Below are 19,088 nucleotides of genomic sequence, written 5' to 3' on the forward strand. Positions count from 1 at the left end.
TTCAATTATTCTTTGAAATATTCCAAAAATATGAATTAAAGCATTATGTTTTCCGTGATGGTTACTCCAAAAAAATGAAGAGAGAAACGAGTATTTTGAAACGGAAAGAAGACCTTATTAGTCAGGGTTTAGTTGTTCCCGACGCTGTGTTTTTAAGGGCTAGAATATGGAGTATAAAAAAGACGTACAGACTCGAGTTGTTGAAGGTGATCACACTATCCATCTTCACAGACCTCACTCAACGGCTTCTAACGACTCACTGGCGGGCGCGAACGAGAAGATAGCGGCACCTTATACTCTCCTCGTGTGTACAGGCTTACTAGCTGGATAGTCACCAAGCGACCGACACTAGCCAGATTTACTAGCCGTCTGCACTATCCCCGTGTACAAGCACCTTAAGCTATCGAGATCTGCATCTAAATACACGCGAATTTGTATACCTACACTAACTAGCCATTGACGCGACCCTTCTTTCGGAGAAGATCGTCCTTTAAATCGCATCATACAAACGCAAGAAAATGCCTTTTTCGGAAGCCTTGGTCCAAATCTCATTACATACCTTAGGCATACTAACACGTAAAACTACTTGCTTGCACATTCTGATATTGTTTATTTTCTATTATATGAAAACATTATGAGCTTTATTTTCTAAAAAAATCACATCCAACGCAATTTGGAAGTAGTCCCACCGGAGAGTCTTTAAAACGCATTTGGATTATAAATGCTTCGTGCAGCGGCGTTATAGACTAGCACCAAAATACGAGCTTTCAAGTTATTGAATCCATCCGCCATTAGCCCAATTGTTGTAAGGCTTCATATTTTCCTTCGCTCTCTCATTCCTTCGGTTATATTGTTCCTGCGATTTGAATTTTCGAAACTGAATTTTGAACACACCAGCTTCCGGGGAACGCTGCCCTCTGAAGTGTCAACGTATGCTGCGCATGGTAAATATAAAATTAAGAGGATAACACATTATGCAGATAAATTACAGATTAATATATCAAATGAGAAACATTTTAAACATCCTGCACACAAGTCACCAATGACATCAGCAGGTTTATTTTTAACTAATGAAATAACACACTTGAAATAGTGTCCTTGAATCTCAAGCACGGTGTGAACACTGTCATTGGTCCAGAAACCAAATGAAGGTAATTCGCAATGTTAAAGGCATATACAATGATGCATTAAAAACATTAAACTTCATAATTAATCCAAAATAACGTTCGAATTATTTGCAAATTACTGATGAGTAGTTCTTCCCTTAAACAGTCAAGTCATGAAACTCAACTCTGATCTTGACAAGTAAACTCCTTCATATAAGAAGCACCATCTTCATTATCATAATGATTATCGAAAAGCTTATACAGCTTGCGTCTGAATCATTTAGCACGCTGACATTCATTACTGAATAGAGTTATTAGCTCAGTAAAAATTTGTGCATTTGAAGTATTCGTTTTGTAATTATCATACATTATTTTTTCAATGCTTCATCTTCAACTTCAAAATGAAATAAATACTTGATTGTTCCATTAGGGTAAATGTTTCATCACACAAGGCAAAAACGGCTGGCTGTAATTTCTACCCACCGGAGCCAGACGAGGTACGAGTTGATTAATTTAATTTCGTTTAACTCAATTAAATGGTGAGATTTATGTTCTTTGAGCACCATGAGATTCAATACTTAAGTAAACTGCAGTCCTTTTTCTTTCATGCAGCTTAAACTAGAAGCGCATATATTTATAACTTATAAGCATTATTTAAAGTCTTGAAGTACCTACCTATTATCAATTAAACTCCTTAACGTTCTACAAGTATCCAAAGGCAAAACCTACAAGGCTACAATTCTTAATAAATAGGTATACCTAGGTATAATTATTGACTTGAGAGTTCTTAATTACTAGGCTTCATCTTTGATAGATTACTTGTAGATAGATAGAACTACTTGATAATGCATGATGATTGATGAGTAATGATTAATTATAGTCAAATGGGGTAAGACAGGATCGCAGCCTTCATGGGGTAAGAAAGGACCAGCCCATGGCGTGCACGGTGCATTCTAATTGCACTGAATTCAATTTGACAAAAGAATATGTTAGAACAATCATTGCCTGTCATTTCAGTGTTTGTGGCAACCCTATTGCCTATTCTGCAAATAATGAATTTTTGGCTAATTTTTAAAGAAAACCTATGTAAAGAAGGGTCACAAAATAGGGTAAACGCGGTATATTCCGACATCGTAGGTAATTCCGTCACTTCTCTAGTTTTTCCTTTATATTAAGCTTTGTTTTAGTTCCATGCGTTCATTGATGGTTGAAATGGTGACGTCATACATTTGCGTGTCGAAATACTGCAAAACCACTAGGTTAAGGCTGATTGCGGAAGTTGAAAATTTTATGAAATGACATGTTTGCAAAGTGCAAACCGCGATTTTTTAATCAAACAAAAATTTATGACATTCGAGCCGCGAGATTTCATACCTAAATTATATGATATTAGAGCCACGATATTTCAGACAAAAATAGGACTTTTCCAGACTAGTGTCTAATGACAAAAATTTTTTTGGCCAGGTTTGTGGATGTAGGCAGATAACCTCAAGTAATAGGCAACTTTTTAGACATACTAGGCATTCCTACCTGCTACCATCACTGCCTGACATGTATTCTAAAATGGGGTAAAAAAGGACCGGACATGGGGTAAGACGGGACCACTAAATGATCCTGTTTTACCACGCAACTGGTCCTATCTTACCCCACAAATGGTCCTGTCTTGCCCCACAAATGGTCCTGTCTTGCCCCACAAATGGTCCTGTCTTACCCCACAAATGGTCCTCTATTACCCTACAGTTTATCAAAAATAGTTTTGATATGAATATATTATTGTGTAGTACATAGAGTATTTTGGTCAAAATTTTTATCTTTTGCTCAAACTTCATTATAACTTGTTAGCTTTTTTAATTAGAGAAATTTAGTGCACTATTTTAAATTGCATCAAAAGGATATAGAAAATAGGGATGTCTATCCCCTTAGTGAGCTGCAGAACTATGTGCAAGATTGGCTCGCGGAAAAATCACTGTGTGAAACTGAAACATGATAAATAATTATGATCACAACTCTGTGAGAGGGGCCGAGGGCATGAGCTATGTTTGAAGAAGTGCACCACAAATGCAGTTAGCAAGAAAACACACGATGTCTGACACTTAAGTTATTATCCATTGGTTTTATTACCAATTTGATAAATTTTTCAGACAATGACACTAATGGAATATACGTGAAGCATCTAGCAGTGCTCTACAATGAACCAAAGCCAACCCACTATTACTATGCTTAACAAAGCTTTCTCGTGACAAAAACTTCAATGTGACTGATATTAGAGACAGTTAGAGTTGACTTCCCACAACACAAAACAGTAACAAGTGATTGTTTAATCAAATAATGTGTTTCTAGATTGATAATATTGAATATCAGATTTGTACTTTCATTAAAAACCTTGTAACATAAGAATTACATGTTGGTCCTTTCTTACCCCAGCCTGGCTCACTTTTTTTAATCTGTACAGAAAACTATGTTAGATGCAAAACGTCTGAGTTGTAGCTTAGAATCCCATTGCATAACTACACCTTGTGATAGGTTTAGGGTTTTTTAGTTATTCATGGTATAGATGCTATGGGCTTTGTTAGTGATTTTGGTCCTGTCTTACCCCATCTGAATATATTAGGTCCATTTTTCCATACCATTAGTACCTTAGTTTTTTTCCATACCATTAAATGCACCTAAAAACCTAAAACTAAAAACATTTTTAGTTTTTCCATACCATTAGTATTTCTACCGTCAAACAGTGTAGGATGGATAGCTAGGTAATGAGGGACAATTTTGTTATTTTTAAATTTTTTCTGTCAATACTAGGGTAAACGCGGTATATTCTGTCACATTAAGGACGCATTGAGAAATGAAAAACTATAAAAAAATAACCGTATGCGTTACTCAAGTTCCGTTTGCTTTATGTGACTCTCAAAACACCGCACTACGCGTCACAGCGTCAGCATAGTGGCAAAGCAGAGAGTTTTTCAGAAACAACATAATTATTCATTCTCTTGCATTAAGTATACAAACGATTAGTTAATTCGTAATTTGTATACAACCAAGACAAATTAGTTAGTTAGTTTAGTGGCCAAATGTTTACTAGCGCTTCAGCTATTTAGCTATCTTGCACCGAAAGTCAAGATGAACATCAACCATAGAGGTGGAAGGTCTCACTTATTCATCACCCACAAGAGTCGGAAGGTCTCAGATGTCCAGCCCGCTGAAGCTGGCTCGAAAGAAGCAGCGTTAGCATCTCAAAGAGACGAAGTGACAAGGAGGGACAGGTGAAAAGCAACAGAAATGAAGACACTCGAACAAGAGGTTGCTTACACGGGACGTCGGCCGCCCGCACGAGAGAGACAGAGAAGGGAAATATAAGGAATCCTGCCTACATAATAACTTAACCCCACAACTGAGACCTACAGTCAGAATTAAGTATACGATTGATCATCCCGCTAGATCACCGGTAGCGGGAAAGAAGCTAGGTACCTATTCAATTCAGTAGCATGTTAGCACACGTGTTATGTAGTTTGGCTCGTCTGAACTCTGATATTGCATGTTTAGTGTGCATGATGAGAAACTCTGCCTAATGATTACTTAATGAAGTTTAGTTCATTGCGGTCAACTTAAGAGACAAATTTTCAACTAACTAATACTTTTTATAAGTCTAATTTTAATTGTTGAGTGAAAGGTGCAGGCATACAACTTCCATGTGATTACGTACTTTATAGAAACTGAGCAAGTTAGCGTACGTGTTTTAAGCCTTTAAGAAGTTCATTTTTTGCCTCAAATAACGATGTTGGATCGAAAAAGTGGTCTTGGTGGATCAAAATAATATATGAACCTTCGAAATTAGAATTCCATCCTGGTGAGCTGTATTGGAATACAACACGGCTTTGAATTAGAACACTAATGAATATTGAACACTACTTGATTACGCTTTTAATTAATAACAGCTATTAAGCTTTTAATTAAGCAAATTTTAATTTTTGTACACAGCTTGGAACGATCTGTGCGTGTCCAATTCAAGTTGTGACGGAATTAGTTTTCATGTGTCTCAATCCATTTCTCAACTTAATCATCTATTAATTTATTTACCACTTGAAATCAGCAAATACAAGTATACTTAAAGGATTCCTAATATATTCACAGACGCATTTAAAAGTCTCAAACCATAATATTCTTCCTATGCAAACAGTTATTCACTATTTGGTAGAGCAAGGTCAACTGTCAAATTTGACACATTTTTCGATGATCTCACTGGGTAGTGTGCATTGTCTCTCTTTGGATCTCAATATTTTCCCGCTAGATGGCCAAGACCTAGTGTTTTGGCAGTAGTTTGACGCGCAAATGTATGATGTCACCATTTCAACCATCAACGAACGCATGGAACTAAAACAAAGCTTAATATAAAGGAAGAACTAGAGAGGTGACGGAATTACCCACGATGTCGGAATATACCGCGTTTACCCTACCTAGGGTAAATGCGGTACGTATATTCCGACATCATGAGTAATTCTGGCACTTCTCTAGTTTTTCCTTTATATTAAGCTTTGTCTTCATTCCATGCATTCATTTATGGTTGAAATAGTGACGTCATACTATTGCGCACCAAACTATTGCCAAAACACTAGGTCTGGGCCATCTGGCGGGAAAATGTTGAAATCCAACGAGAGACAGTGCACGTCACCAGTGAGATCATCGAAAAACCTTGTCAAAGTTGATAGTTGACTTGCTCTACCAGATAGTGATAAACTGTGTGTGTAAAAAGAATATTATGGTTTGAGACTTTTGAACAAGTCTGTGAATATATTAGGAATCCTTTAAGTATATTTGTATTTACTGATTTCGAGTGGTAAATAAATTAATAGATGATTGAGTTCAGAAACGGATTTAGACACATGAAAACTAATTCTGACACAACTGGAATTGGACACACAGCTCGTTCCAAGCTGTGTGCAAAAATTTAAATTTTCTTAATTAAAAGCTTAATATCTCCTTATTAAAAGTCTAATAACATAGTGTTCAATATTCAATAGTGTTCTAATTCTAAAAATAAAAAAAATTCTGGCTGTGTCATATTCCAGTAGAGCTCACACAGTGATTGGAATTCAAACACAAGGGGGTTGGAATTACGAATTAGTAGAGTTTGAAGCGCAGCCAAAATTAGTCTCACAATGTGCCTAATTTAGTCACACACAGCGTCGGAATATAGGGATTTGGTAGGTTTGCATTCTAAAGGCTTTTAAATAAATATGGCAACAGTTTGTGACGTTTCATTGTTGCTGGCGCGTAGTGCGGTGTTTTGAGAGTGAGGTAAAGCAAACAGAACTCGAGTTGTGCATACGGTGATTTTTTATAGCCATTCATTTTTTGCTACATTCTTAATGTGTCGGAATATACTGCATTTACCCTAACTTCCGTCTTACCATGAAACATTTCATAAAAAAGTTTGTGCTCATTTTAAAGTTTTTTTGTAAGGGCTATAACGGCTATTTGTATTTTCTATTGCAATGTTGATTCACTGAAAAGTCTAAATGTAGGCTATATGGAGATGGAGTTGATACAAGGACAAAAACAAACTTAAGTAAGCCTAGTAGTAATTTTTATTTTTTATTGCAAAAGATACACTATTGCAATAGCTAGATAGTGATCTAACAATCAAACTTGTTCTGATTTTCTTTATTTATAAAAGTAGGGTAAACACGCCATATTCAGACACTTTAAGGACTTAGCAAAAAATGAATGGCTATAAAAAGATCACTATGCACAACTCGAGTTCTGATTGGTTTATGAAACTCTCAAAACACCGCACTACGCGCCAGCAATGATGAAACATCACAAACTATTGCCATATTTATTTAAAAGACTTTAGAATTAAAATCTACAAAATTGCTGAATTCCGACGCTGTGTGTGACTGAATCAGGCATATTGAGAGACTAATTCAGACAAAGCTTCAAAACCCTAATTTGTAATTCCGACGCCCTGTGTTGGAAGTCCAACTCCCTGTGTGAGCTGTATCAGAATACGACACAGCTAGGAACGATTTGTGTGTTCTTAGCTGTGCAAATACAAGTATACTTGGAGGATTCCTGATATATTCACAGACTTATTTAAAAGTCTCAAACCATAATATTCTTTCTACACAAACAGTTTGTCACTATTTGGTAGAGCAAGGTCCACTATCAACTTTGACACGTGTTTTGATGTTCTCACTGGGTGACGTGGACTTTTGCTCTGAGGATCTTAACATTTTCCCACCAGACCTAGTGTTTTGAGGAAATATTGCGCGCAATAGTATGACGTCACTATTTCAACCATCTACGCATGCGTGGAACTAAAACAAATCTTGATATAAAGGAAAAAATTTAGAAGTGTCGGAATTACCCACGATGTCGGAAAATGGTGCGTTTACCCTAGCCATAATTGGAATCATGCCAGTTTGGTGCTACCATGCTAGTGTGAAAAACCTCTGCTCTCTGAATCTTGGCTGGATTTTTAAAACTGTGAATTCATGTATTTTTGAGCTGTAAGTCAATTATTTATTTGTGAAATACTTTCAGGCTTTGGAAAGTCATTTTTGAGCTGCAAACTCATTTGCCTAACTGGGAATTCATTTGCCAAGCCATAGGTACTCACAGTCACAGATTATGCTATATTGCTAATTTAATCTTGGAATAGCAACAAGAAATTTTATTTTCACTTAAAAAGTATTTAAGCATGTGATGAAAATTTTTTCCACATTTTTGTCAAAAAAAAAAAAACATTGCAGTCTGACTTGGTGCCAACTACTTGATGGTTGGTGAAACATTTTGAGTGCAGTCATTGTGCCCAATATTTTGACAGGAGTATGGTACCATAAAATGGGGTACCATAAAATGGGATAACTTTGACCACTTTTTTTCAAAATTATGCCATTTTTTTACTAGATAAGTTAAACTTAAATTGAAACATGCAAAATACAGGTCTATACTCAAGCTTCACTCACCATAAATTGCTGGCTCCTGCCTCTCATAGTTTTAATGTCATTTCAAAAAAAGTGATGGTCTTTGATACCCCCCACTTTGGGGTTTCTTTGACTGGGTGGTAAAATCAATTTTATTTCTTGGTAAAATAACTCCAGGTTTTGGTGCATTGTAGTAGAATTCTTCTAGTTACTTATGCAAATGACAAATTTTAGGAAAGTGTCCTAGTTTGCAAATTGGTGGCGCTGCCCCCAATGGGCGAAATGTGACCACCTAATGGCAGCCGTGACGGGGTAACATTGAGCGGCTTGGAAATTAAGTTAAAATTACCATATATAAGACTCTGTAGAGTCTGAAACATAAAGAAAAAACATTAATAGATATATCAAATATAAAATATGTTATATAGGTACCTATGGTGATTTTAACTTAATTTCTAAGCCGGTTTATGTTACCCCATCACGGCTGCCATTAGGTGGTCAGAGTTCCCCCATTGGGAGGTGGTGCCCCCATTTGCAAACTATGACACTTTCCTAAAATTTGTCATTTGCATATGTAACTAGAAGAGTTCTACTACAATGCATCAAAACCTGGAGTTATTTTACCAAAAAATAAAAAGATTGGAAGAGGTACTCTGACAGGCTTTAAATAATAGCTCTTTTCCATGGGTCACATTTTTCATTTTTAACCTATTAGATATGCAAACTTTTCAAATCTTTCTATTGTGTTACGTAGCCTCAGGCCTTTAATGGCCATTGACAAAATTTTTCCATGTCAAATAGTTTTTCCATGTCAAATATTTTTTGAGTTTTGGGGGTTTTTGTTAAAAAAATGAAGAGTGGTCAAAGTTACCCCGGGAGTCAAAGTAACTCCATTTTATGGTACTGAAATGTAAAAGCTCAAAATTTTGTGCAATGACACATCCACAAACCTCAAAATTTTTTATCAAACCTAAATGTATGATTTGGTACTGTTTAATTTTCTAACCTACCAAAATGATATTTGAGCCATGATATTTCAGAAAAAAATATAGATTTTTCTATCCTAGTTTTCTGCCAAACATTGATTGAATTGTTTGGCTAACAGTCTTTTTGGTAGAGAAGTATTACAACTCGATTGTTTATTAAACCATAATTTGAGTGACAATAATAAAATGTAAATATCTTTCACTGTTGAAGAGGAATTAGGATATTGAATGTTTTTTTGCAACCTAGTTGTGAAAAAAAAATTTGCATGCAATAATGGTAGACGGTAGCATTTGCTAATTTGATTTTTCAAAAAATTTTGCAGTACAGCAATCCCTTGATTAGCACGGTTTTGAATACCGCGGTTTTGATTAACGCGGAAAAAAATTTTGCAACCTACCCTTAATCTACGCGGTGCCAGTTTTGATTAGCGCGACTTTTTTTTCACAACGCATCATTTTCCCGCCTCTAGCCAGAGGTGTTACGTTCGTAACAAAAGTGGTACTTTTTGCTTATTAGATCTTATGTTGTTACTTTTGTTACAACTTTTGGAAAAATTCGCCAAATGTTGTTACTTTATGAATTTCAGCCAATAATTCTTTAGATAAGGTCCCGTTCTGTAGGCACTCGTGCTGACTACAGAGTCGGTTTGAATGATCGAGTTCGGCAACGTTCGCCGGTAAGTGCACCATGCCGGTGCTCTAGCCCTTTAAGCCCTGGTGTGACGAATTCGTCACACAGAAAATAAAAGCTTCTACTGAGAGTAATTACATTTTTGGAGTCTAGCCACGAGTGTGTCAGTAGAGTCACAAACTTGAACTTGTTCGAACGACGTTCGATGGAGTAGGCGCGCCGCTACTGCCAGTACAACACAAAGACTGCACGTGATCTGAAAAGTAATTCAGATTGTTTTTTCACTTTTGAAACATAATTCAGTGCGTAATGGGCTAGTTACTCGTTAGCCTTCAACTGGTCAAGATCGCTGCCATATCTACTGCTCACTTTTATCAAACTACATAATTTTCCTTTCCTTTGCTATTTTTGAGGATTCATTATAATTATTCCCATATATTCTTAAGTTTGATTAGCGCGGTTTTGCTTAACACGGTAAAACTCGGGGATTTATTAACTGCATTAATCAAGGGATTGCTGTATAGAATTGCAATGTCCAATTTTCAATAAATAATTAATTATCAAACTTCTAGTAGCTAAATTTTAATAAGTACAGCATTCATGACTGCTAATCTTGCTGTAAAGTATCAAATTGGGTGCAATTACCAAATCTCTCATTATGCATATTTGCATGGATGTTGTTTAAACCAAATCAAGTTAAAATATTTTTTGGGGCACATAATATTATACAGTTAACTTTCAGACAATGTAGTAATGACACTAAGCATTTAGTAACAGCATTATTACTTCATTAATGCATCTGTTCTGAAACTTTTTGATGTTGAATGCAACCATAAATGAAAATGCTGTGACTCTGTCTGAATTTAATTTGATCTTTCTCATAAGACCTTTGAGTGCAATTATATTCTAAGTTATCAGAGCATTAGTGTCAGCTTTGAGTCTCCATTTTGATGAAGCATGTGTTCCAGCTAGATCAAAAAAATGTAACAAAATTAATCAGACTACTGCAAAAAATGAATAAACATTCCAAGATTCCATAAAGCATCAAAATTTTCATCAGAAGATCTTGACAATATAGTATTTGGTTGGAATACCTCTTCATAAATATTTCAGGCAATAAAGTGTGAAGGCTGAGCAGTATTGGCCACCAATCTGTTATAATACTGATGACCTGTTTGGCATAAACACATGCGCAGCACAATGAGTTAAAGGTGATGTTGTTATCGACAGGAACCTTAGACAGTGTGGAATGCTAGAGGGGTATTAAATTAACTAAAACACATAACATATTGGACAGGCCATCACACAACCAATCACAGTCTCAATAGGATGACATCAAAATCCCACAACCAATCACTGTCTGTATAGGATGACATCACTATCCTACCAACCAATCACAGTCTGGAGTGGATGATGTTGTTGCCGGCGCTATGGAATGCTTATGTCGGGTTCTTTAGTCTCTGGCAACAATTTAGGTGAATGAAAATTTCCATCTGGATATGGATGTATTGTTAAAGTATGGGCAGTGATTACAGATGCAGTTGCAAATGGAATGAAATGTAACCAGACATTGGGAGCATGAGTGAGGTATTTGAGCTGTAAAAGATAAAACATATAATCAATAAAAGTAAAATCAAATAAAAGAACCTCACTCACAGCAGTTAATCAAAACCAAAAACCCTTAGCATTAACATAACAATCAAGCAGCAAGTGGTAATTTCAGCTCAGAATATAACTGCTCAGCTCAGAAGTGGTAATTCAGCTCAGAATATACTCGAATAACCACCCGGCTACAACATGCAGGAAAGGGAAGTGTAACAGCCCAAAAATGACAAACTTTATGGACTTTCCTAGAATTCCAGCCTGAACTCGGAAGAGAGAACCATTTCTGTTCAAGATATCAATCAATGTAGTGCTTGCTAATCAGTCAATTTCAAAGAGGTCTGCACTTTCACATTTATGCCAATTAAAGGTCAAACTTCAAAGAGGGCCATTTCTCTGATTTAAAGTTTTTTTCTCAACTGTCTGCTGTCGAATGTTTGCTAATAATTCATATCTTCTGATAGGAAATATATAGGTTTGGAAGATTTTGACAATGCTTCTGCCTTTGAATAGCTTTAGAAACGGTGGAGACACTAGATTTACATTTAGATACATACCTATTCATATACTAACCCTCTTAAATTCCATAGTGTCAGCTGCTTTGTGACTTCATCCAGGTTTTCTTAGTTGACATGATCTAGTTGACATGATCTGAAATTTTTGGATGATTTTTTCAAAAAATCGCGTTTGAAAATGATCACTACACATGTAATTTTCTGAAATTACATAAGATAATGCCATTGAAATTGAAAATTGGGCAACAGGCATAGGTTTTGCTTTATTATTAAAAACTACAGCTCAATGGTTCAGTCTGGTCTGTCTTTCAGAAAAGAATTCTGGAGCTGACTATATAAACCAGCATTCATGGCATTACATAGTTTTTGAAGTTGAGTTTTTTTTTAGTTTTTGGTATTTTTACTAACTTTCAGTCAGCTCTGCAACCATTGGTTTGCAACCCTGTTAAATTGCCAATCTTATCAATTAGTTGACTGACATTTTAATTGACCACATATGTATTTGACCACATGTCTTATCACATTGGGCCCAGGTGCTGTGGTTCTTTATTAAGTATCTGGTAGTACTCATTGCAAGTTTGGAAGCAACTGAACTTGAGAAATGCAATCATAACAGAAATGTATCATTTTTATTTCAAGTAATACAATCAATCCAGAAATGTATCATTTTTATTTCAAGTAATACAATAAAGCCAAGTTATTATGGAGTGAAATCATCAATTGTGTTAGGCCCAATAATCATTCTTTGATCAGCTATGAGTTGCTTTATCCTTGATACAGCTTCTACTACACACAAATGTAATGAACACGTACAATAAATAATTATCCCATACATTTTGTGGTTAGGCACATAACTTAAGTTAGAAAAAAATCTGTGTATCATGATTGGAGACGCATTGTATTCATTCTTACTATATATTAATGCAACCAAATTACTTACACGTGTATCACTTTGCAGATAAAGCTTAATCTGGTCATCAGGCTTACCAGGCTATCATTCCAAGATGTCGTCGGCTGAGTCACAGCTGCCCTGGACCGCACCATTTGATGCTCGCTACCCTAACATGAACCAAACCAAGTAAGTTGTCATCTCCTACTTGGCAAAATATAATGGATATCATTAAGCCTTTTAAATTGTTGATGCTATATAGAAAATATAATTTCATCTTGAATCCCAGCATGCCTTTGAGCAGTAAATTTGAATAATTTGAGAAATAGGTTTGCAGTTGATCATAAATGACCTTGTGTGAAGTGTAATGGCTGCTTTAATCTCAAGGTTGTGTAAAAAAATTACAAGTGCAAATTAGGTGAAATAAAACTGCTGGAGCAATACTAAACAAGGAAAAAATTGCTTTTTCCTTTAATTCAACCAGTTACCTAAAAAATTAGAGCAATTTCTCGGTAGTGCAACTGGAATCTAAAGCTGACACAAGTGCAAATAAATACTGCTATCTTATTTCTTATCCTATCATGGCTGACAATCAACAAGCATGTTCCTGAAGTTTTGATAACAATTAATGAGAGTATTTCTGTATTATTGCTGACAATTCATAAGAATATTTCTGTCTTGTTGCTGAAAATTCATAAGAATATTTCTGTCTTGTTGCTGAAAATTCATAAGAATATTTCTGTGTTGTTGCTGACAATTCACAAGAATATTTCTGTGTAGTTGCTGACCATTTATGAGAATATTTCTGTGTTGTTGCTGACAATTCATAAGAATATTTCTGTGTAGTTGCTGACCATTTATGAGAATATTTCTGTGTTGCTGACAATTTATGAGAATATTTCTGTGTTGTTGCTGACAATTCATAAGAATATTTCTGTGTTGTTGCTGACAATTTATGAGAATATTTCTGTGTTGTTGCTGAAAATTCATCAGAATATTTCTGTGTTGTTGCTGACAATTTACGAGAATATTTCTGTGTTGTTGCTGACAATTTACGAGAATATTTCTGTGTTGTTGCTGACAATTTACAAGAATATTTCTGTGTTGTTGCTGACAATTCACGAGAATATTTCTGTGGCATTGCTGAAGAAAAAATCCAATATTGTGACTAGCCTGGTTATAGTTATATAATTCTTACCTAAACCAATAACATTCCAAGGTATTACTGAGACTGATATATACATATGCAGGATTTTCTTTCTAATGTCTACATAAGAGCAGCCACGTGTAAAAATAATTGCCGAGGCATTAACTAGAACATATCTCTGCTATGAGAGCCACAGATACTGTGGAGTTCTCAGGCAGTGCTGAAGCTAGGACTTGTCAATCTTTTTGCAATTTCCAGAACAGAACTAAACGGTTATCTGGCAAAAGTCTCGGAGAATGTCAAGCCAAAAACTAAGCCTTTGTCAGGTATTGCAAGCACAACCTGAAGCACTTTTTTTTATGAGTCGAATCAATGACTTAACTTTTTGTTGTTATTGAAGGCTTAAAACCTAAACCTCTCTTCCCTTATAGTTGGCTCGACCATAAAGGTATTTCCCTGGTGTTGCAGGCACTGCTACAAGTACTGCTGACTTCACTAAAGTATTTCCCTGGTGTTGCAGGCACTGCTACAAGAGCTACATTGACTTCCATCGCTGCCAGAAGCTGCGAGGGGAAGACTACGAGCCATGCCAGTACTTCAAGAAGACCTACACGTCGCTCTGCCCCAATGAGTGGGTCAGCAAGTGGGACACCCAGCGAGCTGAGGGCACATATCCCTGCAAAATATAATTATAATTCCAAACTCTTCTCGTCCGCATCGCTGTATTTATTTTTCTGTATACTGCCATCTGAGAATAACTAGAGACCTTTACTCATTAATTTTTCTGTGTTGTCGGATTTGGAAGGCTGCCGCTCATCTTGATGTCAGTGTTTTCGATGGGCCCATAGCTAAACGGATATATGGCTGTCGAAATTATTACTGGTTCTCTTCCAAATTTTGATGCTCTAAACTAATTAGGAAACGTGGCTTCTCACTGAGCATTAATTGATGAACACAATTGTAATCTGGTACTTTCATCTTATAGAAATTTACCACTTTTTTTCAGCCTCTATATCCCACAGCGCTGTGTAGTTTCTCTGCTCATGTGGTTTGAAAATATGTAAATTTATGGAACGTTGTTTTTTTGTCCTTGATGAGTTGTATTCTCTAAAGCTTCACTGCATGTAACGTGATTATTTTTCGTCTGCGGTCGATTTTAACCTTATACTTCCTATTTACGTGTAAATATGAGGGAAGATGTTTAAATAATATTTCTGATGTAAAGTGCGAAGATATCTAGGATCATTGTAAACACGATTACATTAGTACCCCCATAGTTATCGAATTGCTATCGATTTACAAAAAAATCCAGCTGTGTTCATATCTATGCGTGTATTCGGTACTGTAAACCTGATGACCTGATATTTTATTATTTTTTCTATTTCACATTTTAAGCGCATTTTCTCATTTATGGAAAAAATGCACTATTGTGCTCGCCATGTCCGTCCATCTGTCCGTGACCTCAAGTTATCGTCGACGAGAAAATGCGCTCTCTGTCACTCACTGCAGTGAGTACTGAGTTATATTTTTTTTATCTCTCTTCCAACCACGCATTTCCTACACACACATCAAACCCCTACTGTGGACTTCTCGTGTGCGAAAGTTTGAATTAGTTCCTGAACCTAAATTAACCCAACCTTACAAGTCCTGAACTTGATCGAAATTTAGGACGGGTTTCAATATCCTCATTAAAATCTAACATCCACCTCTATCAAAGTCAACCCTTATTAGATTATTCATATTTTTGACAGGTATGGTTTTAATTAGCTTGGTAATTTACCTAAAATTATTATCTCCTAATCAACATCCTGGAGCCAAAACGGAATGAAAAAAAGTTGTTACAGAATTCGAGAATCGAACCTTTTAAACACCAGTAAGCTCGAGGAGGTGATTATCTAAAGCAGTGGTTCCCAAACTTTTTCAGGCTGGCGCCCTCTTTGGCTCCCTAGTGAATTTCTAGCCCCCCCCACAGACATACGCCTCTTACTTGAAATTTAGTACGCTGCAATTTTAAAAGATAGGGTTAAACACAAATATGCATTTCATAAATAGAACCCCATTTAGTGAACCAATATGTTTTTCAGCTGTTTTAACTGTTGCACTAGAAACCCAGGACGTCGCGGACGAATTTACGGCCGGACTCGTGGCCGGCATCTTACGAATCACGACCAATCTCCAAATTCAATTATCAATAAATAATAAATATCTCCCAAACTAATGAACGCAGCTCAATGAAACTTGGAACACGTTTTCATCATAACCTTACGGTGACGTTTAGCTCGTTATTTTTTTTTAATTTCACCTTCATTCGTGAGTTACGCGTATATTGCGAAACAGGCCGAAATTCGCAGTGGTCAAAGAATTTCTTCCAAACTATTGAATAGATTTGAACGAAATTTTGAATATAAATAAATACAAGACAAATTGGAAGCTTTTATCGACTTGGAAATGTCATATTTTAATGCATTTTTCTGACCGGCATTCCATTAAACTAACCGGCATTATATTCATTTTCTGACCGGCAACGTTTGCTGCTGCCATCAGTCTTGTTCGAGTCAATAATAATAATATAATAATAATAGCGGTTTCAGCGTTATTAGGCCGTAGGCCTGTCGCCGATTCTTAACATCGCAGAACATTCACAGCCTTTTGCGGTCTCGAACTCGCAACTCACTGCTTCAATTCTGCTATGCTTAACCGCCTGGCCTCCTCGCCGATTCTGACCAGAAACTGGCGCACAGAGCTGGGATCGAACCCGCGCCTCTCTGCGCCAATCCTGGGACTCTGAACTGTAACCACTGGGCGACCCTGTTGGTGGCCCAGTTCCGACATCAACATGTTCATTCGTACAAAGCTAACACTGTGAGATCAGTGGCTTTGAAAAAAGTGGAATTCGTCTTGAAGTTGACACATTGAAAGCTGAGTATAGTTTGCGAATATCTGAGTTTGGGCAATTTCTACCCTACAGCAAAAACGTTTGCAAACGTTTATCTTAGAGTCGACGTGTTTGCTGAGAGCTTATTAGCTAGAACGTATTCTGATTATATAAAATCATTTATTCTGTGATTGAATTTTAGCGATACCTATTTGGCGATAAGTGAAGATAAAAATCTTTTATGTTCATGGACGTTTCAGAACATTCTCTATCGATTTTTTCTGAATTTCCATTATTAAAATTTCGATAAAAATTGATATTAAACTTACTATTAACATTCTTATTGACAGTATTAGAGAAATTATTGTCAAAATTATTATTGAAAGTATTGAAAGTATTAATAAAATTTTTAATATGATTATAATTTAAATTGTTTATTGAAATTAATATTCAAAGTATCATTGCAATTATTAGATAAATTATTATTAAAATTATTTTATAAAATATTAATAAAATTGTCAACAACATTATTATTAACAATATACTTAATAATATTATTGAAATAATTTCAATAATAACTTTGACACTAATTACAGTAATAATTTTAATAATAATTTCACCAATAGTTCTAATGCTAAATACAATAATAATTTTCCCATTAATTTCAAATATTATTTTCAATAATAAATTCAATATGAATTTTAATAATAATTTGAAAAATAGTGAATAAATAAATAATAATATATAATAATGATAACATCTCATATTCCAAAATTCCAGCAAATCCGTTCATTACTGAAGAAATTACGAGTGTCTAGGTTGATTAAAAAAGAATAAGTTTATATATTTTAATTTAAAACTAATCAATGTAAAAATCTAATAATTCCTACCGCAGCGTATCGATAATAACCACTGTTAACTCCGTAGGGTTTAAATAAAGGTTGAATGGTTCGTAAGTTTATTGACACAACCGAGGAGGAAGACTCCGAGATAAAGACTGACGTAATCTGACTTACGTCATGCTATAGTAAACAATAGTAACGCGTAGCTACTGGTTCTACATGAAAATATACAAATGTAATTACACAAATGGCACAACTACTCACATTCCAAAATTCCAACATATCCGTCAGTATTGTAGGAGTTATGAGTGGTACATGCGTTTGAGTCCGCAGGCGAGTTCGCAGGCGCAGATTTTTACATTGATTAGTTTTAAATTAAAACCAATAAACTTGTTTTTTAATCAACCGAGACATTCATAATTTCTTCAATAATGAACGGATTTGCTTGAATTTCGGAATATAGTAGTTATTAGCTACATGATCCTGGACCGTGCCAGGTTCATAAGCTATATTTGAATTACTCGTCTGAATTTTGACGAGGTTTTATATTAATTACATACTTTTTATACTAAATAATTTGGCATGATTCCTACTATAGAGCAATGATTATTGCGACGTTCATATGAATGTATTTATGGAGGGAATAGTCATGTGTAGTTACCTTAATAAATTCCTCCTCACCCCCCTCTCCCCACTCAAACTAATTATGCCCCCCCCCCTCTGTCCCCTCCTCTACTTACGTTAAATAGTTTACTACTTACGTTAAATAGTTTTCTACTCACGTTAAATAGTTTACTGCTCTCGTAGTAAAGTTTCCCTTGCACCTTGGCATCCTATATATTTCTTTTACGCCTCGCCATCCTTCATCATGCGCGCCACGCAAATTTTGCTAATTTCGATTACTGATGTTATTAAATTGGCGCAACTTTATTTATCTTAATCTCGTCTCCTGTTACCTCCCTATCGTATTACTCTCGTATTCATGTTATCTGGATCCTGATATACTCATTGCAGCATGTGCTTTTCTTGCGCTCGGTTTCTATATACATGAATAGCATAAGCTTATGATAATATCATTCTTCTATTTAATAATCACCATCCGTTTTCCCTCTTGTTTAGTTTGTATGGCACGATAACTCATAAGCAAATCATTACATTCAAGTATCCTACATCATGAAATTTTCTTCCGTTTTATGCTTATTTTTAATCTTCAAAAAATAGACTCTTGAAATTGAAATAAACTTTTTATTAATTGGAACCCGCAATCATTGCCGGCCATTTGTTCCCTGCTCATAATCATTATATCGCTGGTGTTATTTTCTCTATTGTAACACTCAAAGAAATGAGTTAGGCTTCGTCCGAATAAGTTAAAATAGAAGAAATAGCTAGAGCATTAGGCTATTCATTCCTTCTTCGTTTTGATGTTTTTTATCGATTCATTTGTGTAGTGTTGGCGCTTTGATGTCTAATGCAAAATTACTTCAGTGATCGATTATTCATTCCTGTTACATTGTGTTATCAGTAAATTACGTAGCTTGCTATATAAAGTAAATTTTCACCGTGTAATAACAA

The 19,088-nt window shown here is 35.5% G+C and overlaps 1 protein-coding gene across 2 annotated transcripts; it reads left to right on the top strand.

Moving 5' to 3' along the window:
* The first annotated feature begins 1,528 nt into the window (after positions 1 to 1,528).
* On the top strand, positions 1,529 to 14,870 carry LOC108676483 (cytochrome c oxidase subunit 12, mitochondrial). Of its 2 annotated transcripts, none has more exons than XM_018164563.2 (3): positions 1,529 to 1,603; positions 12,722 to 12,841; positions 14,320 to 14,870. In XM_018164563.2, exons 2-3 carry the CDS (start codon positions 12,768 to 12,770, stop codon positions 14,486 to 14,488), a joined length of 243 nt encoding a protein of 80 aa, XP_018020052.1. In that variant the 5' UTR covers positions 1,529 to 1,603; positions 12,722 to 12,767; the 3' UTR covers positions 14,489 to 14,870. The 2 variants fall into 2 exon arrangements, with proteins under 2 accessions (XP_018020052.1, XP_047739872.1); XM_047883916.1 differs by lacking the exon at positions 1,529 to 1,603 and adding an exon at positions 1,617 to 1,645.
* Positions 14,871 to 19,088: the final 4,218 nt, after the last annotated feature.

This window comes from Hyalella azteca, unplaced genomic scaffold (genome assembly GCF_000764305.2).
Source record: "Hyalella azteca isolate HAZT.00-mixed unplaced genomic scaffold, Hazt_2.0.2 contig14024, whole genome shotgun sequence".
NCBI lineage: Eukaryota > Metazoa > Arthropoda > Malacostraca > Amphipoda > Hyalellidae > Hyalella > Hyalella azteca.